General features: G+C 38.9%; 1 protein-coding gene across 8 annotated transcripts in view; it reads left to right on the top strand.

Annotated features, from left to right (window-relative positions):
* Nucleotides 1-27,052, top strand: part of enox2 (ecto-NOX disulfide-thiol exchanger 2) — a 146,305-nt gene that overhangs the window by 62,801 nt on the left and 56,452 nt on the right. For all 8 annotated transcript variants that reach the window (XM_037263002.1, XM_037263004.1, XM_037263008.1 and 5 more), the window contains one exon: nucleotides 8,430-8,576. In XM_037263002.1, the coding sequence (XP_037118897.1) occupies nucleotides 8,430-8,576 (147 nt within the window). The remainder of the gene's footprint in view (nucleotides 1-8,429; nucleotides 8,577-27,052) is intronic.

Raw genomic sequence — 27,052 nt, forward strand, 5'->3', positions numbered from 1 at the left:
ACTTTGCGGATGGCTAATGCTATTGCGATAGCTGCTATACGTACCAGGCTATTTCATGTCAAAATAGGCTGCTCTGTTAATGTTTCGAGTAAATCTACGGATCGATATGGAAGGGAAACATAGGTAAGGAGTACCAATGCGTTAGATCGAACTTTAGTCAGTTCCGATCATTTTATAGGAGATCGTTTGAGAAACGCGATTGTTTACACTTCGCTGAGGCTCATGGGAGATTGCGAGCTGAGGCTCGTGAGACTTTGCGGATGGCTAATGCTATTGCGATAGCTGCTATACGTACCAGGCTATTTCATGTCAAAATAGGCTGCTCTGTTAATGTTTCGAGTAAATCTACGGATCGATATGGAAGGGAAACATAGGTAAGTAGTACCAATGCGTTAGATCGAACTTTAGTCAGTTCCGATCATTTTATAGGAGATCGTTTGAGAAACACGATTGTTTACACTTCGCTGAGGCTCATGGGAGATTGCGAGCTGAGGCTCGTGAGACTTTGCGGATGGCTAATGCTATTGCGATAGCTGCTATACGTACCAGGCTATTTCATGTCAAAATAGGCTGCTCTGTTAATGTTTCGAGTAAATCTACGGATCGATATGGAAGGGAAACATAGGTAAGTAGTACCAATGCGTTAGATCGAACTTTAGTCAGTTCTGATCATTTTATAGGAGATCGTTTGAGAAACGCGATTGTTTACAGAGGGCTCGTTGGTTATTGGCTAGTGGATGCATACCGCAACCCTAGTCAACCTCAGTTTGATGCAGTATAGCTTCTATTTTATGCGCCTTATAATCCGGTGCGCCTTATATATGGACAAAGTTTTAAAATGGGCCGTTCATTGAAGGTGCGCCTTATAACCCGGTGCGCCTTTTAGGGCGGAAAATACGGTACATATGTGATCTCTCTGTATTGCAAAATGTTCACCTTTTGCAGGTGGCTCTGGCTTTGGTGTTTACAACTCTTTAAAATAAACAAAAACAACATCGACTAAGGTTGTAAGGAAAGGTTTCCAACGTTATTTTCCTAAAACATACAGAGCCACCCTGCAATAATGATACAATGATATAACCGTAGCCAATATAATCTTACTCCATCCAAATTGTTGTCTTTTGGATAAGACTAAATATAGTGCGTGGATTGAAATATCTTTCAAAAGCTTCTTAAGAAGAATAGCCCAGATGGTGTGGGCCGAGACATGGTCGGTTAATGACACCTCAATTCTCTCCTCTGTGTTGTTTCCAAGAATTTATAAGCCCAAAGTATGACAATGAAGGCGAGGGTGTGAGCTGACATGACCTTATCAACCGTTGTGCCATCTCATTAACACATAGCCACTTATTCACTTGGCGGATTGCAGAAAGGGCACATGCCCCTGGCAGTTGAAGGCGGATTAGACTGCCACCCCAAAGATTTTGAGTAAGTTTAGAGGACGAGGGATCATTGGAAATGAGATCGAAATGAATGAACCTTCAGCGAATTCCCTGAGGTAATGACAGACGAGGTCTATGGGGGAATTATTTCTCTTTACGTGTTGTCATGACGGGATGGCGTTGAAATGGTGGACTTACAAACAAGTAAACACGAGCCTGTAGACGAATTGAAGCAAAGGTATTTCTTTATTGGACCACATTTTCTCAAAAGGTTGCCCGAGTGCGGCATTCACGACACAAATAAAAGCCTCCTGTAAGAGCAAAATTGGTCGTAGACAGACAAGAGTCATAGACACTTGTAGGAATCCATTTGAACTTGTTTTTTTTTTCTTGTGACTTGTGATATTTAGTTAATATTGTTTAAAAAAGGCATTAGTAAAGTCAAAGCCTTTGTTTTGACATATATCTGAACCTTTCTGTAGTCCCCCAGCCACTTACTGTAAAAGTACGAAACATATAATGTGGGAATTGCAAATGTTAATGTGCACATTTGTTTTTGTCGGCTTGCATTTTGACCTTTGTCTGTCCCACTGTTCTGATTATGCCAATATATTTATATATACTACATATATATATTTCTGGTGTTTGTGGACTGTGCAGAGAAGCATTTGAAATTACAAAATAAGAACATATTCAGATCGTCTCATCCTTTCCAAATGTCATCACATCAGGGAATAGATTAACCTTTAGCCAACAGTAAGAGCACAAGTCTTTCGACATACTTAGCCTGCTATTAAAGTTATCAGCCACTGTTGCGGATCTGCCCAACATTCTACGCTTTGTCTTAGACCCAATAATGTGTCTCTTTAATAACATTATACTGTGGATGGATGGATGGATGGATGGATGGATGGATGGATGGATGGATGGATGGATGGATGGATGGATGGATGGATGGATGGATGGATGGATGGATGGATGGATGGATGGATGGATGGATGGATGGATGGACGGATAGGTTTAATATCCTGCACTTTAGTGCATAGTTGAATCTTAAATAATTATGTGTGGAGCTAATATGGGGTAATTAAGGATCAAATTAATTACCTAAGTAACTCATCATTTATTAGTTGGTTAATTAAGTAATTATTTTGTTAGCGGTGGTGAAAATCTACTGCCAGCAGTATATTCAACCGCCACTAGGAGCACCACAATGTTTTTTTTTCCTATATAGTTTAAGAAGGTTTAAACTAACGGAAACCTGTTAATAAATGAGTTCGATTTGAAAAACCTAGCGATCCTACCTTTAGACACACATACACAATAACCAATGCCATCTAATAATGTGAACATTTATTATCAAAATCCAGATGGGAATCATAATGAGTATGTTAAGAAAGCAAACTAACTACAGTGAAATAATAGTAAAGAAATAAGAATATCGTCAGATAGACAAGATGAAAGAAAAAAACAGCTCAAAATCAGCAACCTGGTATGAACCAGTGTTAAAAAAGATGCCCCAGTTTAACTCCTATTCCCAAATTTATGCACCAATATTTGTACACTGGTAGGTTGCGCTCACTGTCTGAAATTGAAGGCGGTTCGGAGTGAGCCATGCCACGCAGAAGAAGTTGGCAGCAAGCTTGAATTAAAAAGGTAAAAATAAAAATGGGAAATGGAAAAATTGGAAAAGGCTGGTTTCGCACAGCACGTGGTCAGGGGGAGCTCTCTAGCAGTGATGCACACCTGGCTTTTACAGTGTTCGGCCTGGCTTGGGCCTTCGAAAGGTTCTACCACGCTAAGCACCATCGTGGAGTCGGTCAGGAAGCGACGAGAGCTCATTTGCGGCCTTTTTACAAAAGGGACGCGTGGGCCAGTGCTGGCATCCAGACTAGGTCTTCCAGCAAAAGTGGGTTAATCTTACCCAAAGCATTGAAATTTGCAATTATAGCTACTTTGTGTATAAACTAGCTGTGAAATGTAATCAATGTTCACATGATCCACCATGAGTAAATCAGAGAAAAATTGCACATTGTAAAAATATACCTCAAATTTCAATCGGTTAATTAATAGGTCACTGCAGAACATAATCGGAATCAGGAAAAATGAATCAAGAAAAATGAAACAGAAATGCAATCTCTCAAAGTTCTTCTCAAAATTGCATACGCAGGCGGTTTCTCAGTTTTACTTTAATGATTTTAAATGCATTCAGTATCTTGCGTGACTTTTGCTGGTAGGGGGGGTTGAAATGTTTGAAATGTGCATGCACAGGCTGGGGGGAGTGAATATAGTTTAAATGCAGAGGCGATTGTCGCTACACGTGTGTTGATTTTGATAGACAACTACATTATGTTCATCCATCCATTCAAGTCAGAACACTAGATGTGCAAAGCAATGTGCACATCTGCGTCATCGTCAGAGTCTAGTTGGCTTTAAAGACGTTGACACCATGTAGAATCGAATACCACCTGTGGTAAATCTTGACACTTCAATCGGGTTACGTGCCCCAGCTGCTGTTTTTAGTCAGCAGTGCGGTCAACTGTTCTTTGTATCTATGCACTGACAAATTTACAATTATTATTTTCCTGACAATACAGTGTTGAGAGAAGGAACTTTTGTGGGTGATGCGTTTGCTGACAAATTGGCGGCACAGCGCCTTTATTCGAGGTAATATGCTATGTTGTTGCATTGTCGCTCTCATTGTAATAGTTAAAATAGTCTCGGCCGAGCCGTGATCTTTATTTCATCGGTAATCTTTCAGGTGGCTGGAGGCTAATTTTAGAGGTGCCAGCTGTCATCTAGCATGGCCTGTCACTGTCACTGTACTGTGATCCATGGCAGTCGGTCTTGTTATCAGAGGAAGACTTGTGACCCGCATTACTAATGTATGTGAAATACTTTGGCTTTTGAATACGATATCATAAGACTTGGATGCTACTCTGACCACATATAATGGAGTCATGGCAGACGTTGGTACCTGGGCTGACAGTGAATCACAATCCTCTCTCAGGTGATTGTTCAATGTGTTTGCGTTGACACATGGAAGATATAAAAAGTCTACACACCCGTGTTGAGATAACTGTTTTTCTTTTTTGTTGTATTACTAAAAAGAGACCAAGCTTAATGAAAAAACCTTGTCCACTATTCGGTTACCAAGCGGCTAGCAGCAACAATGAATCAGTTGCAGGAATTAGTAACGGTTGTTTACTACAATTGACAACAAGCTCCCTTTTTCTTCATATGTCTGGGCTATGAGATAGAATGACAGGATAGAAACCTCATCTTGAAAAGAAAATCTTCCAATCCCAGATACACTGTGTATCACACTTGAAATCTCCCAAATTTACGTAGAAATTACCTTATGGTCCAATGAAACTTTGGTTGAAATGGCTGTAATTCCAAAAGATAACCTTGCATTTAAACAAGGGTGTGTTGACTTTTTTGTATCCACTGGTGTCGTGTGAGGTGTTGTCAGATGAGCAAATGTGCTTTCGATGTTTAATATTTTAATGGTCTTCGTTCAAATCAATGACCCCACGTGGCTTCTGATGGCTTCTATAGTTTTATGTTAGTCCCCGCTGAAGCACTTACCGTGTTTCCCTGTACAATCTGCATTATTCATGCTGTACAATTGAGTTTATAGGCTCTTAAAGACTGCGATTAAAGTGTGGAAGGGAATAGGAAGGCTAAAGAATCTTAGCAGAACACTAAGTGAAGCTCCGGAAGGTTTCATCTACATCCGCAGCCGGTGTGCTGTGAAGTCATTATAATTCAAGTATAACTTCTCCACATCACTTTGCAGAAAGGATGTAAATGAGAGGGGAGGGTTGTGCATGCGCCGTTAATAGAATTGGTTCCTAAAGCCTTGCCACACACAAATGGAGAAATAACATTGCGAAACCTTTGGGACCTGTGACTGTTTTAGTCATAGATCATTGTTGAAAGGTTACACGCTGACCTCTAATGAGTTTGACTGTTTTCTCATTTGGTTCTGGCACTACCGATAACTTAAGATGGGGTAAATTTCGAGCAGGCTAACTCAAACAACCTTCACTTTATTGTAGTTTTTCATCAAACGGTTGAGTTAGAGGCAGTTAGTTGTTTTTTTGGTCTTGGCGATGTTTGCAAAATTGTTTTCCAAGTACATGAATACCCAGATCCAATTCATACTAAAGTAAAAAAAAAAAAACAGGCTGGCAGACTTGTATTATACCGTTATTGCGACAGACAGATGGCATCTTTCCTGTCTGAGGTCTAGGCTGACTTTATACCAAATAATAAACTCTCCTTTCTAAACCTCAACTACCTCCCATTCTCTCTGATCCCCCGCCATACACACACAAACAGGCGCACACATACGCTTGTTGAATGTGTTTATAGGCTCAATTTGTCACAGTGGATCAGAAAATGACCCTTGCCTCTGCAACGTTTATACATTTTCTCGAGCAGAAAAACCTTGTTGGTGAATTGACAGGAAAAATGAAAAATACTGCGGCTTACTCCAAGTTCTGGATCAAGTTTTTTTTTATCATGCGAATTGCTTCTTTTTATGTTGTTGATAAATCAAGGTTAAATTGAGTTTACAGCATTGATCTTTGTTTAATAATTAAAGGTGTATATTGAACTGGAAGGACTCATTACCATTGCCTTAACTCTGTGATATTGAATTTGCAACTGCATTAGCAAAAATATGTTCGACATAAACAACCAAATCTAATATCCAACAACTATTTCACTTTAGCCATTCACATTTTCTTTCTTTCTTTTTTGTTGTTGTTGTTTTTTCTGCTGTTCTTACCACTTGCCTACTAAGCATGCACTTGCCGGTTCCAAATTTCCATATTGTTTTGAATATTTCCTTTGTGTGTACTCTAAATTTCCTACTGCATTGACCTTAATAGAGACCAAGAATTTATCATTGTTATTATGAAACTGCTCTGAATCCTCCAAAAAGTTGTGCAGGTGAAATTACATTCAAACTTTGTCAAACTAATCAAAGAGGTCTTTGTCAGTCATCTCGAGTGGCTCTTTGAGTTGTTTCTTCAAGGCCAACAACAACAAATGTGAATGCTAAAGAAATCCCATGAATTTTTCATGAGCCAGTCTCTGCAGGACTTTGCTGTGAATTGTGAACGCCTACATTGAACTCAAAAGTGCTGGTACTTAGAAGCATTCAAAACACAGCAAGTAAGATTTATTAGTGATTTCCATGTGAATCTCTTCACTCATTAGTTGAGGATGTTTTCTTATTCAGTACATATGTATGGATTTAGTTGGTGCAAAGAAAGATTTGCTGAGCAAACTAGAAAAGCCCCAACCAATAAATTGAGTCCATTATTGTCTCAGGAAGAAAACGCCTCCCCTCCCAACACATTGAAAATAATGAATATATACTATATACGCTGCATACCATGAACATTCATGAGATGACCTGTCATTAAAAATGAGATGAGGCCATTCAATATCATTTTATGCAGACCTCTTTCAATTTCAGAGCTCTAGAGGATTCACTATTTATGAAGGGAATAAGATTTTTATTTCTTCTGTTTTTCCCCCCAGTCTGTATCACAAAACAAAATTAATTAAGGCAGAAAGTCGCAACTTTTTCTTTTGCTTTAATGGGAAATCATTGAACGGTTCTTTCAACTTTGACACCATGCTCCACCCACATAAATATCTTGAATAGCTCCTTTTGACTGGACTTATTTGGACAAATTCCCTAGTTGTCCTGTAGTCCATCCAAGTAAGAGCCCTAGAATTTATGAGAAATGCCCACTTCAAACCAAAATGACTGACTTCCTGTTCAAGTTTGGCCAAAGGTCCTTGAGAGTTTTCCGTGCTCAGTTTCATGCCAATTGGTTCAACTGGGGCCCAGCTCAATCTCCTCCTATTAAACATAAACACCACATAAGCATAATGAAACACAGACAACTCACTGCTGCTTGTTAAGAAATATGAGCTTGTCAACATAAATAATGTCTGACAGTCGAGTCCAGTAAATGTAAGCACAGTTGAAGCAATGCAGAAATGACTGATGCGCTAACTTGACTATTCTGGAATTCTTGTCTTCAATAGTGTAACGGGTTACCTGGAGGAGTTTTGCTGCGGCTGTTTCTTTAGCCGACAAACTAGTTGAGAGTCAATCAGCAACCTCTGCGAGTTGTAGTCGGGGAGCCCACTTCATTTAGCCTTGTTAGTTAATTAATTAACAATCATTTCTACATTATTGACAGATTCTCTAACAATTAGCTGACTGCATGTGAAGGATGACACGGCCGTTCTGTGACTGCTATTGTTAGCATGATTGCAGTTAATGCATGACAAAGATGTAGGGCTGTTCTATTATGGACAAAATATGAATCGCAATTATTTTGGTAACAGTTGAAATTCGTCAAACGATGTAAAAAAATATTGAGACAAATTTCAAGACAAAACACGATAATTATGTCAGTTCCTTAATGGAGCAAACATTTTCTATAACAATGCAAATGTCCTGTATAAATTCAACAATATTTTCCTTGTATCGACGAACATTGTGCATTTGGAGAATAATGCATATTAATAATCATTTTTCTTACGATTGTGCCAATTTGGTAATCGTGGAGTGTAATAATTGTAATTGAATTTTGATTAATTGCACAGACCTTACAAAGAGGTGATAAATAACCTAGAACCAAGCAAAATACAGAAAAATTGATGCAGATGTGGGAAGTTACCTTCAACACAGGCCAATGTATCAGTCGAGTGACGTAGCGCTGGTACGTAGAGTAGCGGAGAATATCTATGAGTAACTGTACTGTATTAGAACAGATCCCTGATACTGCTTCATCACTAGGTGAAACTATTTCTTAAAAGAATAATAATGTACAAATCACCAGATATATCTCCAGCTCGTCAATCCTATGCTGAATTTCGCCATTGCTTGTTTACTATAGCAGTTGACACGGAAGTATAAATGTTTGAGTGGTCTTCCCACGCGTGTCATTTTTCCACGTTGGCCTGTATTTATTTATTAACACGATGCTTTTCTGTGTTTTGCTCTTACAGGACTCAATGCTCTGCCCTATGATCCGGCCGCCAACAACGACCCCCTGCACTTCAACAGCTCCAGCGGCTCACTGGTGACTGAGTGTCCACCTTTGGAAACCGCGTCTGAAAACAGCAAGAAAAGGAAGCGAGCCAGCCTGCCTACAGGTACCGACGCTTACGCAACAATGGCGGGTTTTTACGTTAAATGTGCGCTTGTCGAAATGCAAATGTGATGCAGCCTTGTTTTTCTTACCCCTCCCTCCTGCTTCCTTTGTTGCTTCCAATGTCAAATCACTGGAATGCAAATTGTTACCTCATCCTATTATTTGGTGTCGCTATGGCAGAAAAGAGCAGTTTAGTCAGCTACTTGCTAGGTGTGTCCTCTGGCTCAGCTTGTCTGTCCATCTTTGAGCGCTCTGTTGAGAGGTTGCCTGACTGACTGTCTGTTGCCATGCCAACGTCACATGCCAATCAACACGGCGGCAACCGTTTCTGCTTTCCTCATCCCAACACCAACTGACCTTGCGTATGCTTGTGTGTGCGTCTACACACATGGCTTTTGCGCACTGTAATTATTTTATAATTTAGACTAAGCTACGGTTGCCAGCCAATCAATACGTCAAATGAAAATGAGACTTTCTCATTACACAAGTTAATGAACTGCTTTTGTGCATAAAAAGAAGCTGTCCTTGAGACTAGGAAGTGCCGTTTCTTGTGCCTTCTGTGCTTTGCTTTTTAATGTTAATTCCCTTCCCGTGTAAAGCAATAATTAGATAATGGATCATATCAAAATTGTTCTTAAGTGTCCTAATTGTTAAGTGGCTGAGATCAACAAGAAGCTAGTTCTCACCTTTTATGCTTTTATAATGTCACCAATGATGGGTAAGTGCGATGATAACCATAGAACTGGAAAACTGAACTGAAAATGGTGAGTGTTATAACTTTATTGTAATGATAGTTTGGATCTTTTTAGAGACTACAGCACAGTACATTGAACCACACAAACTAGTGGTTCACTATTTACAAATTCACCTATTTGCATGTTTTTGTTTTTTTTGTTTCTGTGGAACTTATTTTTGTTTGAAAAAAAAAAAGCCATCTTTTTTTTGTGTGCTCTGTCTGTAAGACCCCAAGATGCAACAAGACCTTGGTTAGATGGAAAGTATTTTTTTCAAGGAAGTATGTTGAAGTGACAGTTTGCGTCTCAACTGGCTGATGTAGTTCTGAATAAGCTACGTTCAGGGTTGTTAGCAGAAATTGCAGTCTTCACCATGTTTTATGTTTTTGCTCTGCTGCGTGTCAGTTAAAAAGCTCAAACATTTGTAAGCCATTGATTGATTTTTTAGGTAATTATACAAAACAATAGTGGGAAGATAAGGAGTCACGCTAACGTGACTAAAGATGTACAATTAATGCAGGTTTTACAAAGGCACCTTCACTTAAGATTAAAGGTGTTTTTGAACTTGAACCAACATGACATATTTACGACATGGTTTGTGTAGCAGCGCTGTTTCTGTGACAATTTGCTTTTCGAAGTCTGAACGCATATGGAAATGTCAGTGCTGTTAAACAAGCAGCCACTTGAGTGCAGATGTTTCTCTTCTGCTCTCAAAGACGACAATCTAAACACTGTTGGCATAACCACACACATTTCTTTTACCTCAGCCTTTGTAAGGCAGCAAACGCATGAATGTGTTTTATCTATCCATCTATCGTTCATGCACGGCGTCAGTCAAGGCGGCAGTATTTGTATAGCGCGTGTCTTACCCAAGGGCAATTCACAGTGCTCAACAGATATGAAATATAAAGCATATGCTTATTTACACTCAAACACTTTAGAGTAAGGATATAAAATATCAAAATAGTAAGAGCTTTGTAATGAAATTATCTAGAGCCTACTCGTACAAGAAGATAATTCATACCAGAAGAGAGTGATTACAGTACTCTTGTTTAAACAATACGGATCCAGTGTCTAACATCATAAACCCTTCATTACCTGTAAACTGGATTGTAACTAGGATCTCTTTAAAGAATTCCCCTCTTTGCACATGTTTTTGGCAGTTATGTTCATTCAAACATTTAGAAACAAATCTCTAAATTCACTCTTTCCCTCCACTTTAAATGAAAATAACTTCAGCATGACTCCACTGACTACTACCATTTTTTTTTGCGTATTAAATCATGGACACACCTCCTTGCATTCAACTATTTTTATTAAAAAAAAAATCACTTGAAGCGTGCAGTGTAAATCTAGGCCAAGTGACTTGGACAACTATCCTCCTCCTCTTAAATAATGCACACTGGCCAAATAGCTTTTAGGTATAATGCAATGAATCCCTCAGTATTTTATACCTCATCCTGTCACATCATGTTCAAGTCACAGCCTTCTTAAATTTACTATTTACTGTCCGCCGTGGACTGTGATGAAGAGTGACATGTCCTTTCTTACGTAATGGGCATTTGTCTCACGGGAGATGATATATTCTCAGGAGGTTTTATGCTATCATATTTTCCCCTTCTGGAGTATAAAGTCAGTCTTATACTTTTTTTTTTCTTTTTTTTGTGTACATGTAATTTCTTCTCTCTCGCTTTGGACGGCGAACATTTGCTGCTACTGCCTTCTCATTGGCTGTCTCGTGTGACATGCTCAAGCTGGGCGGTCTCATCTGCTGATGGAGCTCATTAACTCTGTGCTGATTTACTCTCGTTGAGAGACCAGTAATGTATAGATTTTTCTCATTACTCTTGATTTTGCGCTTTGCAATCTGTCACACGTGCGTGTGAGCATGTATGTGCGTAAACATCCTTAACAACTCACGCTTCTTGGAACAACATTGATCAGCTGCAATTTTATTTCATTAAATTAGAGGTAAATTTAAGAGAGCAACAAGACAAATGACTTGTCTAATGCAGCCCTCAAGGAATTCGATTCATTTCAGACTTAATGATTCCCCGCTGATGGAATATTTACAACGTTTCAACTAGCCAGCCTAGACAACACAAACACAGATGTCCTCGCATCCTGTGAGTGGCCATGGCTTACGCTTTGACATCCAAAGTTGAATGCCTTAATTAGAGCTTGTAAAATTTAGCGCACGTCGCTAGACCTTGTTTCAGCCAGCTTCAAAGGATTAGGCACTTTTTTTTCCTGAAAGAAGGATAGTGGAGGAAAGGTGAGCACTCTGCTGGTGTCCAAGGATTTTTGTTCACAATTAAGCAGGACAGACATGTACTCATTCTCAATCTATTTTCTTTTTGGTGGAATGTGAATATTACAACATTTGAACTGTTGTCCTTAAACAGCTATTTTTGTGGGGGTGGAGGGGTTACTGAATACATGCTCATTCTTTCTGCGTGTCCACAAAGCAAGCTTCAACTCAGGGCCAGCGGACACACGGCGAGGACCCTCCGCTTCTGATTTGATCACTCTCAGTACGCAGCCAGAGATGTTCATTTTCCCTCAAGCCCCGCTGAGCACTGGCTGCATGTTGTGAGCCAAGACTGATTTGGAGATGCACAGCGCAGAATGCTACATTCAACTGAAGACAAACTTGTTTAGGTTCGTGAAGAAATAATAGCTGGACTGCTGAAATTAGAGGAAAGAAAATAGTATGGGAAGAAAAATAGCACAGCATCGCACATTCAAACAAATGAATAAATAACTCTCATTTCAAGTATTGCATATAAACAAAGAATGGACTATGACAACTGGCGGACAGAGAGTTGTCAGAAGGTAAATAATGTAATAGGGAACGTTAGCTGTCACAGTTGACAGCTCATTGCCTTTTGAGGTACTTGTGCATTATTGTGTGTGCGTGTGTGTCTTAAAGCGAGGAAGATGGACCCGCGCATGGCCTTTTGAAAGTAATGGAACACATACTAGCGAATACTCAGCCAAGATTGATGCTTAGAGATGAAAAATATCCCTTGTGTTCTATACTGACTACTATTTACTAGAATCACTTTGAGTTACTAAATAGATTCAGATTTTTACAAATAAGCAAATCTGGACATAAATGTGACGTCTTCTCCTTTTTGCACATTGGGTCAAATGTCTTATCAACAGCAAGTATGCACTGACTTCAATTAAGAAGCTTATAGTAGATCTGTGCCAGTGACATCAAAGTACGACTGCGCTGCGATTTAGCTTCCGATGTTTGTCCATTTTGAGGCAAATGTTTTCATTTTTCAGTAGCATAACAGGCACGGTCTTGATTAGGGAGAAGTTTATTCTTAGGCGTGACATCAAAGTTTAGTTGTAGTTGTTTTTGGGTCAAAATTAACTCGGGTTTGGCAAAATACAGTAAGACTGTCGCTCCGTGTCCCAAATCAATGTTTTAAGCTATATATCAAAACACAGGACACAGAAATGGAAACACACAGCGTGTTAAATGCCGGCATGTCCACCGGTTATGGTGAATTAGGGTCTGTTTCACTCACATTTGTTTGCCCCGAACCAAATAGGATCAACTATCACCAGTGAATCTTTTCAGCATGGGTGCCCATGTGATTACTCTTTCCTGAACCCTCATGCAAAATAGCCCTTATATTATGCATTGGATTTATATTGTGCTTTTCAATAGAAGGGTATACTCAACGCGCTCACAGCAAAACAAAATTCTCTATGATGTCATTTGTTTTTTATTTTATTTTATGTGCTTTCACAGCAAGAGCACAGGGTGTTGCACCAATGATGCACAGGGTGTTGCACCAATCATGCATAGGCTTGGGGACTACGGGACACCACTGCCGGGTTCAACAGTTCATACTCAAGAAAAACAAAGCACGAGAGGGTAGCTAAAAGCTGCTTTTTTGCCTGGCATTAAAGGTCACAAGGAACCCAAATCCACGCTATGGGTTTGATATATTGTACATGTAAAAAAAGAGCAGGTCGTTTTTAATTCGTCTCTGCCTAACCAAAAACATTTTGAAATTCAAATATTGGGTGACTTTTGGCTTGCGAAACAAAGCAAAAAAAAATCAATCAACCAAGCCATGCCTCATAATGAGGAAACACTAAGTCACTGTGTAACTTATCCAGAGTGTCTTCAGCCTAATGCCCAAGGCCAACTGGAAGAGGCTCTATCTCATCTGCAACCTTCACGAGTTTAAGCACTATAGTAAATGGAGGGTTGGGTCTTTGTTTTTTGGGATTATAAATTAACAATATTTGGAGGTGTTTACTTTGTTTGGACAGTGATGTAAATAACAAAGGCAATCTTCATTCCGTTTTTTCCATGTCACACTGACTCCTGGTCAGGTTTTATTTAATAGTAATTATTGGCCACAGGTGAGAAATGGATTACAAAAGCATATATAACTCAGAATAGAAATTGAAATGAGACATTTTAAAATCACACTTCACCTGATTTTCTTTGGGGTGGGGGTTTGTTTCAGGCAGGAGGTCCAAACTAAAGAGGCTTGGACGGCGCTGATTTTCCTTTGTGCTATTGTTGTTGGAGAGGTCACAAATGCAATGAACGAAATGTCAAATCAATAACATGATTTGCAACACCAACTAAATGATATTTATAATGATGTATAATTATGGAAATGCGGTTGAACCCGGGAATCTGATTGTGGCCCTCAACCCTGATATCATGAATGCACTATAAGTTTTGCATTCCAACTCTTTAAATTAAATATGCCGCTTGCAAGAAGCGGCCGCTGGCATCCTGAGTGCTGTCTTAGTGGTGATGGAGGAGTGGAGGAGTCATTTGAAATGCATAGCAGACTGCATATCGGGCCCTGCCTCTTGCCTTCTGATTCATTTGGGGATTTGTGCGTGTAAAAGTGTGTGTGTGTGTGTGTGTGTGTGTGTGTGTGTGTGTGTGTGTGTGTCATGACATAAAAGTTAACTTGTCTCTACTTCTGCACTAGCAGTGATAAGGACTGTATATTTACTGATGAGACAATGCATATACTCACTCCATCCCCACAAGATTCAAGTACTTACTTTGGCGTGTTGTCCACCCAATTAATCAATTGATGGAATAATCCATAGGATAATCAATTAATCAGCTCAAATAATCAGCTCAGGCTCCCAGTAATTACATAAAACTGTTTTTTGGGGACCTTTTTCCTTCTAAAGCTACCCCAAACCTGGGCATCTTAATCTCCATAGACATTTGTCGCTGCAAAAGAGCATCCACAGCAGCAAATGTCCATGTGGAAAAAACGTTAAGTGCCTAAACATTATTTCCCGGTGTTTTTAAAATGATTCATTATAGCTTTGAGGTAAAATCTTTTGTTTGCCAATTTGTGAGGCTCATTTGAAATTGTTTGGCAAACAGAACAACATCACCACTGAAGAATGGAAACTTTTTCCGAGTAGTTTTACAGTATAGTGATGCCTAAAATATGTTGGTTTTTTTGGGCTATGACTTGCGAATCACAGCTTGACATCCAAGGGCTCTATGGTGACAGTAAAATTAACTCAGCTCCCTTCACAGCAAGCAGCAGTCTGTCAAATAGTGAAAAAAAAAATCTTCAAAACAAGCTGCTTAATGCAATTCCCAGTTGAACTCAAGGTAATAGAGAGAATTCTACTTTGTGTATTTAAAACAACCACATTTTGCATTTAAGTGCACAAGCTTAATGCTAACACAAAAAGGGACAGACCAGATTGGCTAACAAACAACAGCTATGTAGCTGTGTTATAGTACAATACAACACAACACCAACACCCACAGCACAACACAACACATTTTACAACAGCTGCAGCTGTAACAAATCGGTTCACGTACTATAACACTTAAGGCAATGGATATTGAACACAAACAGTTAACCAACAAATGTCGACAGACAATATAACAATACTAACAGGCATCTGTTCTTTGTCATTTATGGAAAACAACAATTATGACTGCAGTTTACCGAGTTCTACAGTAGTTGTGGAACTCTTGTTCATGTGTGCATGACTGTTATTTTTGCTCCAATTTCCCCCTTCAGCAGTTGGTTAAATAAATACCCTTGGCCAATTGTAGCAACAATATGTTAGCGTAAACCTCGTGTTCAAATACTGTCAGCAATACGCAAAAGCATCCCATTGTTGTCCTACACGGTGCATCAAGCTAGACAAAACAAAGCAACCAAACATCATGAGGAACAATGCAGTAAATGTTTGACTTTTTCTTCCTCTTGTGTTGTCGCTCCTGTGTGCAGTGTAGCGGTCAAAGATTTATTGCCACTTCGCCCCATCTTGCAGAGCCTACAATCATGTGAGAGCTAAATAATGAATGGTGCCAGAAGGCGCTTGGTGAACTCTCACCGAGGCTAATGGCAAAGCCTGCAGACTAACTTCAGCTCTGCACACCGTAACGTTAAAAAAGTGCATTTTGCCTCGAGTTGTTTGATCATAGCTGAATGGGATGATGTTGTTGTGCCTCAATCCTATTATTACCTCGAGGCACAAGCACAGCTACACTGTTGAAGAGATTCGTTGGAGGGGGAAAAAGTATTTGAATATTTCCACCAGCCTTAGAGACACGATTAAGTAACCTTAATGGAAAGCCATTCGTCGATACCTGTTTTTCATCCTGGTCGCTTAAGATTCACCCTATTGCAGCTCCAAATTTTCATCACATAACCTATCAGATAGATTGCCCAAAATCCAGAAGCTACAAAGCCAGATTGTGTATGTGTCATCTTAAAGTCTTTAGTGAGCACTTTCCAAAAATCATTCATTGTCTACCTCAGAATTTCCTTTTATTTTTTAAATTGGAGGACAGTGGTGGGGTAAAAAAAAATAGATACAATTAAAAACTCATTGCACCCTGATATTTTGTCCAAATTCTTTTTTTTTTTTTCTCTCTCTTGAGTACTCCGGCTTCCTTTTACATTCCAAAAACATAAACTCTTGGATGTGAAGCAGACTGTGAATTCACATTTGTATGAGTGCCCCACCATTAGCTGGCTGCCTACCATTTCTTTCACCCGGAGTCTGATGGATGAAGCTTCAGCTCTCCTGCCATCCAACTCCGTCGGGATAAACAGCATAGAAAATGAATGTATGGATTTTGTCGGAAGTCTTATTTTTACAAGCTTGAGAGTAGTCAAGCATTCAAGTTCCACTTCAACAAACTACAAGAATGTATGATAAGGTACAATAACAGTCCCCTCACAAATTTGATTGTATTCCAAATTTCATGACTCTTCATGAGGTCAAGAATTGAGGTTCCTATTTTATTCATTGGTAGGGAGGTGTGTGTCCCAGTTGAGTTGCCGTTGTATGTTGTTTGAAACTAATTAGGGCACAACAGTACATGTATTATTCGAGTAGACTACCGACAGTGATTATTTTCATACAGCATACGACACAAAGAGCATACCCTGAAACAAGAACATGTTGTTCAACTTTTAATTGAAGATGTACTTTTGTCTAAGGTTCGATATAATCATTTTAAAGTCAAGAGGTGGTCTTTGATAATTTGTTTGTCTTTGCCGCATCCCCAGGTGCAACACTTTTATTTAGAAGCTGCCATTTCCTTTTGTCGAGGGCGCGCACGAACACAAACAACAAAATTATAGACAGTGGGTTCAACGATAGATGTAAAAAATAAATAGATAAAAGTCTGGAAATGGGCTTATCTAATGTCTTCATTTGTCAAACAGCATTAGGACACCAAGGGAAACACTTGTTTCAAGAATTAGCTCTCATTTATTTATTTTTGCAGCAGGCAGACATTGTTTTTCCTATCAAGCTTGAACAAAACATGACGACTACGTCAACTTTTAAACTTGATGCAAAATAGTTCCCTAGTGTCTTCATGTTAATTACTCATGTTTGTAATGTGCTTTTGTCAAAATACCTAAAGGATCAATAATTATTGCCCACACTTTGGCAGGCAGATCAAAACTTTAAGCCGTATTTTCAAAATTGGTTGCATAAATACACACTTGATGACTGGAGATGCACTCAAGACGCAGTTAGTAGAATTTTGTTTTTTGTTACATGGCTTTAGTTGACCATGCCGCCATTAGGGAGAAGATGAACACACTGCTATAACCTCAGTGCATAAACCTCATGTCCTTCACATCCTGTCCAATTTTTCATCCATGTTCAAAATGATTTTCTGTTCATAACAGCACTTGAAAGCAGCCCTCTTTTATGTTTGTTCAAAACAATAACAGTCGAAAAGTCAGTCAAAAGCCAAAGAAAAATAAATGGGTCTTCAAATGAGTTTTGAAAATGGACAGAGAGGGGGCTTGCCTCACATTTAAGGGGAGGTCATTCCAGAGGGAAGAACTGGCAACAGAAAAGGCTCGAGCCCCTCTGAGGCTCCGCTTAGCCCTCGGTACTTCTCGCCGCGTCTGGTCTGTGGACCTGAGGCCCCGGGCAGGTGCATAGGGGTGGAGGAGCTCAGAGTGGTAAATTGGGATGAGACCATTTAACAATTCCAAAACAAGCATCTCAGAATGCTCTCTAAAACATGGCGCGCAACCAGAATTGGTGCTCCCTCTTACGAGGTGAGCGGCAGCATTTTGGATTGACTGGCTGACCCCAAAATAAAGTCCATTCCAGTAGTCTAGCTGAGATGTAACGGAGGCATGGATCACTGTTTCAAAGTGGCATTGAGCAAAGAGAAAGAAAGTCGCCGCTTCTACAGTTTTGACAAATTTCTGACATGTTGTTGAGAATAACCCTACAAATTCTCTATCTCAAATTGTGCTGCCAGCCTCTCGCACATCAGAAAGCATGAGAAATGTACTAAAGCAATCCTGGGGGATGCATTCTGCTTATATATGTGGAATATGTAATTCTAATAAAACTAGGGGCATTGGAAAAGCTTGTTTCAACATGTACATAAATAGTCCTACATACGTATGTACTTGTTTTGTTTTGAAATGTGATGCAAAGATCTAACAAATGTTTGCTAATACAATACGTTCATGATTTCATGATACATAATAACCGTTACTGCCCTTGTGCCCAAGCTTTAAGGTATAGACGGTATCACTTGGGTTGATAGGTGTGTCTATCATGAGAACACCATGAGAAAATTCTCAATAACCTATACCCCAAAAAACACAGGGAGTTAGCCATTTTGATTCCAATTGCCATTTCAGTATCAACTGCTACTGTGAAAAATCCATATTGCGACATGTGAAGTCTTTCTTTAGTCAGGCGAATAAGTCGGTCATACCTGCAGCCTTTTCTTGTCATAGCATTGCTCTGCAACGGCCTTTACTGTGACAGTGAAAAGTGGCGGGTCCAGATAAAGTAGCCTGGCAAGTTCACTGAGCTGTTGACATTTCCTCACAGCAACTGCTCCGACTCTAATTGGCTTGTGCAGATAAGATGCTGGTGTTGTAATTGGCAGCTGCTGATAAGATGCTGCTGGCGGCCTGGTGAGGTGACGACAGCTTGGGCATCGGTGTTGCGGCGGGGGCTAAACCCATGGACTCCACCTTGTTTGACACTGACACTGCGGCAAGATTTCTGCACACCAATCCTTCTTCCACAATGAAAAATCAAAACCTTTTTTCTACAGTAGAATAGAAAAGAATAATATGGAACTTTTATTGTCACAGGAGCAATCCAAATAAGTTAGGTCACTCACAATTTGCAGCAGTGAATTAAAAATTTGATTTAGTATTGCAATTATCCGACAGCAAATTACAGAAGTTATTCACATGCAGGAACTGCACAGATTTTATTTTTTTATCATACAATATTTTAGATGCTCTGCAAGGTAAAATTGAGTTTGTCAAACTTGCATCACTGATTGTGTATCTATTATTATTGATTATTATTTTTATTGAAACACACACCTGACCCAAAATGGCCAAGGCAGGGATGTCAAATCAATCTTTTATAGTTCTCTACCTGCCAGTCACAATTGTCAACTGATCATCTTCAAATGTCGTATGATGACGAGTGCTGGATTTTTTGCCTTTTGTCATTGTGCAGACAGTATATTTACTACATATATGTTTGTACTGTGATCTTGATCTGCCATAGCCACTTTGACCTCCGCTACACTTGCTTATTGATCAATCTGTCTCTCGTCATGTCATCAAAAAATAATTTCACAGTTTTCTTTTAATTCTGTCGGACTTTGTGTTTTAGTTGACGTTGCTCAAGCCAGGGCTGTTCTTCCCCTTCGAAAGGTGGAAATCTTTAGTCCATTTGGTCATGTTTCAGGCTATACTTGATTTAACAGATGTTTTTTTTTTTAGCTATTAAATGTCGCCCTGAGTCTCTTTGCCTTCTCATCTGAAACAGCTAGAGTGATTTTCCCCTGAGTTCACCTCTCTGTCAAAAAAATGAATCCTTTCTGGGGGGTTTTTTTTTTCAATCATACTTGAAATTCAAGGACAGACTTACTTTATAATACAGATGAATATATGGTATAGGGCCTATACTATAGGCCTTTTATATTATAAGTATGTTTATACAGTTAAACTCCAGAGGTTAAACATTTTCCCACAGGAAGTAATGGGTCAAACTGTCAAAGCTTTATTTAAACGTTTTAAACTGTTACATAATTGTAAAAATCTGCTAATTGTGTGAAGGCGATGGCCTTCACACATATGTTATTCTACTCCATTTACTTTATTATTATTCTTCTATTTTATTCTCCTCACTTTTTTGTCCCGCTTCTTCTTCCACAAAATTCATCCGATTCACTCCATTCCACTTTTCACGTATTCCAAATATTCAGGAAAGGGTGGCTTCCATTTTTCTCGTTCCGAAAATTTTCCGTTTTCGCAGAATTCCCAAAATTCCGACAAATTTTCCCCATTCATTCTTAATGGGACATTCGACATTTCACATTTTTCACCTCTCATTTCTACATTTTTCAACCGATTCAACCCATTCCAACTTTCAACTGTTCATCTTTTGCCTACCTATTCCACAACTTCCCACTTACCAAAAACTTCACATCTTTTATTTTGAAATTCAACCAAAATTCTCTAAAATTCCGTTTTTCTACTCTAATTTCTACATTTTTCAACCGATTCAACCCATTCCAACTTTCAACTGTTCATCTTTTGCCTACCTATTCCACAACTTCCCACTTACCAAAAACTTCACATCTTTTATTTTGAAATTCACACCCAATTCTCCAATATTTCCTTTTTCCCCTTCTCATTTCTACATTTTTCAACCGATTCAACCCATTCCAACTTTCAACTGTTCATCTTTTGCCTACCTATTCCACAACTTCCCACTTACCAAAAACTTCACATCTTTTATTTTGAAATTCACACCCAATTCTCCAATATTTCCTTTTTCCCTTCTCATTTCTACATTTTTCAACCGATTCAACCCATTCCAACTTTCAACTGTTCATCATTTTTCTACCTATTCCACAACTTCCCAAAAACTTCACATCTTTTATTTTGAAATTCACACCCAATTCCTTTTTCCCTTCTCATTTCTACATTTTTCAACCGATTCAACCCATTCCAACTTTCAACCATCATTTTTCTACCTATTCCACAACTTCCCACTTACCAAAAACTTCACATCTTTTATTTTGAAATTCACACCCAATTCTCCAATATTTCCTTTTTCCCTTCTCAATTCTACATTTTTCAACTGATTCAACCCATTCAAACTTTCAACTGTTCATCATTTTTCTACCTATTCCACAACTTCCCAAAAACTTCACATCTTTTATTTTGAAATTCACACCCAATTCCTTTTTCCCTTCTCATTTCTACATTTTTCAACCGATTCAACCCATTCCAACTTTCAACTGTTCATCATTTTTCTACCTATTCCACAACTTCCCACTTACCAAAAACTTCACATCTTTTATTTTGAAATTCACACCCAATTCCTTTTTCCCTTCTCATTTCTACATTTTTCAACCGATTCAACCCATTCCAACTTTCAACTGTTCATCTTTTGCCTACCTATTCCACAACTTCCCACTTCCCAAAAACTTCACATCTTTTATTTTGAAATTCACACCCAATTCCTTTTTCCCTTCTCATTTCTACATTTTTCAACCGATTCAACCCATTCCAACTTTCAACTGTTCATCATTTTTCCACCTATTCCACAACTTCCCAAAAACTTCACATCTTTTATTTTGAAATTCACACCCAATTCCTTTTTCCCTTCTCATTTCTACATTTTTCAACCGATTCAACCCATTCCAACTTTCAACTGTTCATCATTTTTCTACCTATTCCACAACTTCCCACTTACCAAAAACTTCACATCTTTTATTTTGAAATTCACACCCAATTCCTTTTCCCCATCTCATTTCTACATTTTTCAACCGATTCAACCCATTCCGACTTTCAACTGTTCATCATTTTTCTACCTATTCCACAACTTCCCACTTACCAAAAACTTCACATCTTTTATTTTGAAATTCACACTCAATTCCTTTTTCCCTTCTCATTTCTACATTTTTCAACCGATTCAACCCATTCCAACTTTCCACTGTTCATCATTTTTCTACCTATTCCACAACTTCCCACTTACCAAAAACTTCACATCTTTTATTTTGAAATTCACACCCAATTCCTTTTTCCCTTCTCATTTCTACATTTTTCAACCGATTCAACCCATTCCAACTTTCAACTGTTCATCATTTTTCTACCTATTCCACAACTTCCCACTTACCAAAAACTTCACATCTTTTATTTTGAAATTCACCACAAATTCTCCAAATTTTCTACATTTCTCAAGTAATTCAACACGTTTCAACGTCATTCGGCAGCATTCCCCGAAGAAGTTATTCATACATTTCGCCTTCACACGCAATTTCTCCAGAAATTGCACATTCTAGTTTTACTGTTACTATTATGATACTCGTACAGTAGAACATACTGTAATATTGTTACCATATTGCTACCACTGTTAATATTATAATAATTAATAGCTCTCTACTAATAACTCTCTCATAACACTAACTAATTAATAACTCACACTGTATAAATAAATCCAACACTTTTTTATAGACTGTAATCCATCAGGGTTGTTGGTGAGCTGGAAACCATTCCGGCAGTTCCAACTACTAGTTCACTAACCACCCGAGATGAAACGTCTGTTCACTAACCACCCGAGATGAAACGTCCATCCATCCATCCATCCATCCATCCATCCATCCATCCATCCATCCATCCATCCATCCATCCATCCACCCAACCACCCACCCACCCACCAAACCATATCCCACCCATCCGTCCGTCTGTCCGTCCGTCCATAAATCCATCCATTTCCTTCATTTTGTTTGGGGTCACGTTAGGGGGCTATGCCTGACAAGTGACTTCATCCAACTCTTCCAGGGAGATCCCAAGGCGTTCGTACCCTGGCCAGCAGAGTCATAGTCTCTCCTGCGTGTCCTGGGTCATCCTCGGGGCCTCCTCCCCTATGGAATGTGCCCGGAACACCTCACCAGGGATCGTCCTTGCAATTGATTGGCTGTCGAGCAGTTCAGCCCAGTGAGTTGGGGTAGACTACAGCTCACAACCGTGATGATTGCAAGCCGTATATAAAATAGCTGCAAGTGCTGGTATTACTTGAAGGTCTCAGATATACACCCGATTTATTTAGATGACGGGCCTCCACTATTAACATGGAATCTTTTTCTCGTGTTCACTGTAGAGTAATGGCACTAACGAAAGTTTTAAATGAATTATAGCAATCCACTTCTCCATAGTGTTTAAGTGACTGAGCCATCTTGTAATGTGTTGTTCCTGTCACAGACTAATTGATTAACACTTTGCCTTTGGACCTTTCCGGCTGTGACCATCACAGAGATGAAGCGGTGCAAACAAGACAGGAAATCCAGCTATCTTTCTTTTTTTCATATTTAGGAGTGCTCTGAAGACAAAATGCCGCTGGTGTGACTTGCATAGAGCGGGGGTTTGAGCTGTATAGTGACATCTTGCTAGACAACAACTCCTACAAGAGTGAAAGATTAACACAATGCCTAAGTTCTTGAAAATACTGCCACACATTTCAGTAGCTGGAAGCTTCAACTGTTCTCTTTATTTAGTTTTTCATTGTTTTGACTTTTCTTGTTCCTGTCATAACTTCATAGATTTAAAAGCAATAATATGGATATTTCCCCCCTTCATATCCTCTTGAGGGGAGGGACAATGGAGAACATTATTACTCACAGCAGCCAGGAAGAAATTAATCAGACGCCTAGAATACTTCATACTTGGCCTCTCCGGAGAGAGGGAGCGGCAGGGAGTTTTAGTACTTTTTTATTTCACTTTTTTTTCTTGTCTGTGGATGACAGTTTCTTCCAGGCTTTTACACAGTGTTATAAAAGAAGACCAAACAACATCTTATTAAAAAAAAAAAAACACGGTCCGTTGCGGTATATAAAGTAGTTGTCAGACAGCGACAATTAAACTTTCCGTGTCATGACCTTTCACAAACAGCAGTTGTAGTAGCAACTTGGTATGACGCGGTTTTGAAAATTCACAATTTCAAAACCTCTAAAACATTTCATCAGTGGTATGAGTATTTTTTTTTATTAGCGTTTGTCTACGTTAGCAAAGTGTTGTAGATTTGACCAGTCAGCGAGCCTCGCAACGTTTTCCCCTCATCAAAAAAGTCATCTCTTTTGGGAATCTTTCACAGATTGGTAGTGGAGGGTTATGCAAAACGTGTTTGCGAAGAGTAGCTGCTAGAGGACAGTACTTCTGATAGAAGACCACATAGACCAGAACGCCGCCCCATCACTCTTTAACAAATTTATGATAACATTGATATAATATTATAGCACAACCAGCTGCAAGCGTTATCGTGTCTACATTTGGTGAAATGCAGTAAATAGTATGAAGTTGTCACTGAGTCAGTTGAGAACTATTTTTTATTTACAATGACACCCTAAGCAAGAGGCAGTTATATAAAAGTGTTAAGAGCAAAACAATAAAACCACCATCAAGTCAGAGATAAAACACAATAAATACACGATAAACTATACACTTGGGGTTTTGTTTTCTGCTAGTCACTTTAATAAAAAATTCCTTCCACTGTTCCGCCTTTTTGACAGCTCTGATACAACATATCTCCAAAGCCAGGAAATTGCCAGGTGGCCAGGTCCATGTCAGTATCTTTCACACAGAACAACAACATGAAAAGGGCGGTATGTGAGGGTAAGTGCAGTGTTGAAACTTCACACTCCTTTCTCTGGCTTGCCGCTATTCCTCTTTTACAAAGACACCGTCCTCCCTCTGATATTACCTCAGTAGGCAGGAATTGCCTGGTCAAAATCTTCCACTGTAGTATAATTACCTTGCACAGAGAACAGTGAAATGGGAAAAGGGTGGGAGAAATATCTGGAGTTAAACTTCAGAGCCTTGTTACAGCTTTCCATTATTATATTTCATTCGAGCAACGCCCCACCTGGTCATTGTTGTCTTTTGGAAGGCCATCAACATCTCAAAGGTAGTTTCACAAATGTGCAATTCTATAGCCTTGCTCTTTTAAGAAAATACCACTCTCCTAGAAATAAGATTTCCTTGGACATATTGAAAGCATCACACGTGGGATCAATTATAGCACACAGTTCTTCTGATTCCCGTTCTTTGGCGGCATCGCTGCACTGTTAAGGATTAGCGGCATTATTTGAGCAACAAATGTGGAATTCTTGTCGTATTCGCCTTCTGACGCGCTGCTGGCTAGCGACGCTCTCAGACTTAATACTCTGTTTGCTTTGTGTTGTCAGAAAACAGTCATAACATTTTAGGCAAGGATAGCTTAGAAAATACCAGGATGACATCTTGGAGGGTTTTCTTGATGTTTGATTGTATATAGTACTTGACTATGCTCTATAAAATACAATGAATGTATCTTGCGACTTTAATACATTGCTGTCTTTTACAAAAATGCTTGATTCTGTCCAATTAAAAGCAGTATCTCAATATCTTTTTTTTTTCTTTCTTTTTCCCAAAACACACACAAAACGTGTGTTTTGTTGTGTTTCACAAAACAAAAAATCGCTTGGCTTTGGACGGACTTTGGTCTATAACTAAATGACACCAATTAAACCAAGTTTTATCAAGTTGTCTTCTAACAGATGCCATTCATTTGTTTGTTTGGTAATTTTGGACAATTTGTAATGACATGGTTTTCACTCAAGCGTGATGTAATTCTAATCTTAATAAGCTTACTTTAATGCTTTATGCATTTTCACTTAATCAGTTGCGACAAATTTTAGATAGGCTTCAAAATAAGTCTTTGCAGTCAACCAAATAAAAATTTCATATAACAACAATCAAATAAATCCTTCCATTGTTTCTAACACCGAGTGGCACAAACACTTGCTATACTGACTGACAAATAGATGATCAAATTATTGCTGGACTTTTTCAAGAACCATGTAGCTACCACATGTTAGTCAGTTGGAATGCTAACTAACTTTGGTGCACTTATGGTGGATTATCTGTTCTCAGTTATGATTGCTATATCAACAGCAATATTGTAATACGGTAAATATGATTGTTCACTTATATCAAACCAGACTTCATTAAGGACAACCTTAAGTGTGCCTTCATTATGTGGTGTACATTTCACACACATGTACATTATTGAAATGAATTTGAAACTTGCCAGATAGTGACCGAAAGCAATCAACCCAGCCAGTCTGCTTGGACGACAGCAGTATGCTGGTACAAATTGCTCATGATAAGTTAAGTTGCAAGCTAATGCATAATAGATGAGCGAGAGTTGATTAATATAGTATGCGCGCACACGTCTCATTTCATTAAGATTCATGTTTATCTAAATTCACTGCCGTGTCAGGCTCGCTTCTGCGTGGAGGTTTGAAGTCTCCATAGATATGAAAGTTTAACACTGCCAATGATTTTCCCTTTTTCCATTAGTCCAAATACAGTATGTCTAACTAAATTCCTGCTGCTACGGGATCGTTCAGCGCTCCGAGGAAACTTAGGAATTACTTTTTGGAAGTCACGTCCATTTCCGTACTTATCAGACACGCTAATAGTTGAAACAACAGTTATGCAGCAGTGACAATGTTCAAATGTTTGACAAAAAAAGTTGTGAATTGTAAAAGCAGACATATTAATGTACACCTGTCGTTTATTAAATATTATCAAGGAAACTGAGGGAAGTTTACACAAAAACAGATTGTTATATGCGTGTGTTAATATTAATGTACACCTGTCGTTTATTAAATATTATCAAGGTAACGGAGGGAAGTTTACACAAAAACACATTGCTATATGTGTTGTTTCCTCATCAAGTGCCCTTGTGTTCTTTTACTCAATTGCAGAGAGAATGAAGTATTTATTTGTGTCATAGTGTCAAAGAAATACGTACAGTTACTCAACTGAAGAGAGTGCCAGTCCTCTCACTGTCCTTATTGGGGAGGCAACATTTTGAGGTACCACATATATTATACTCTTGTTATTTTTCTATTGAACCACAAACAATCTAGCACAGTTGTCAAGAAAGAAGCAAATTACTCTGTCCGTGGTAGCTAGAGTATATTACAATAACTCAAAGAGAAGGAAGTAGAGAGTGGCTATTTGAGAGGTTGCTGGCAGTGATCACCCCATTCATTGGCTGAACTGTTGATTTTGGCGACAGAGACGTCACATTTGGCTTTTTCACTACAGGTACATATAAAGTTATAAGTGTAGTTAAATATTCTTGGAAAACAACCTTACCACTCTGCAATGGCATTTATAGCTTG

The sequence above is a fragment of the Syngnathus acus genome, chromosome 10 (genome assembly GCF_901709675.1).
Source record: "Syngnathus acus chromosome 10, fSynAcu1.2, whole genome shotgun sequence".
Taxonomy (NCBI): domain Eukaryota; kingdom Metazoa; phylum Chordata; class Actinopteri; order Syngnathiformes; family Syngnathidae; genus Syngnathus; species Syngnathus acus.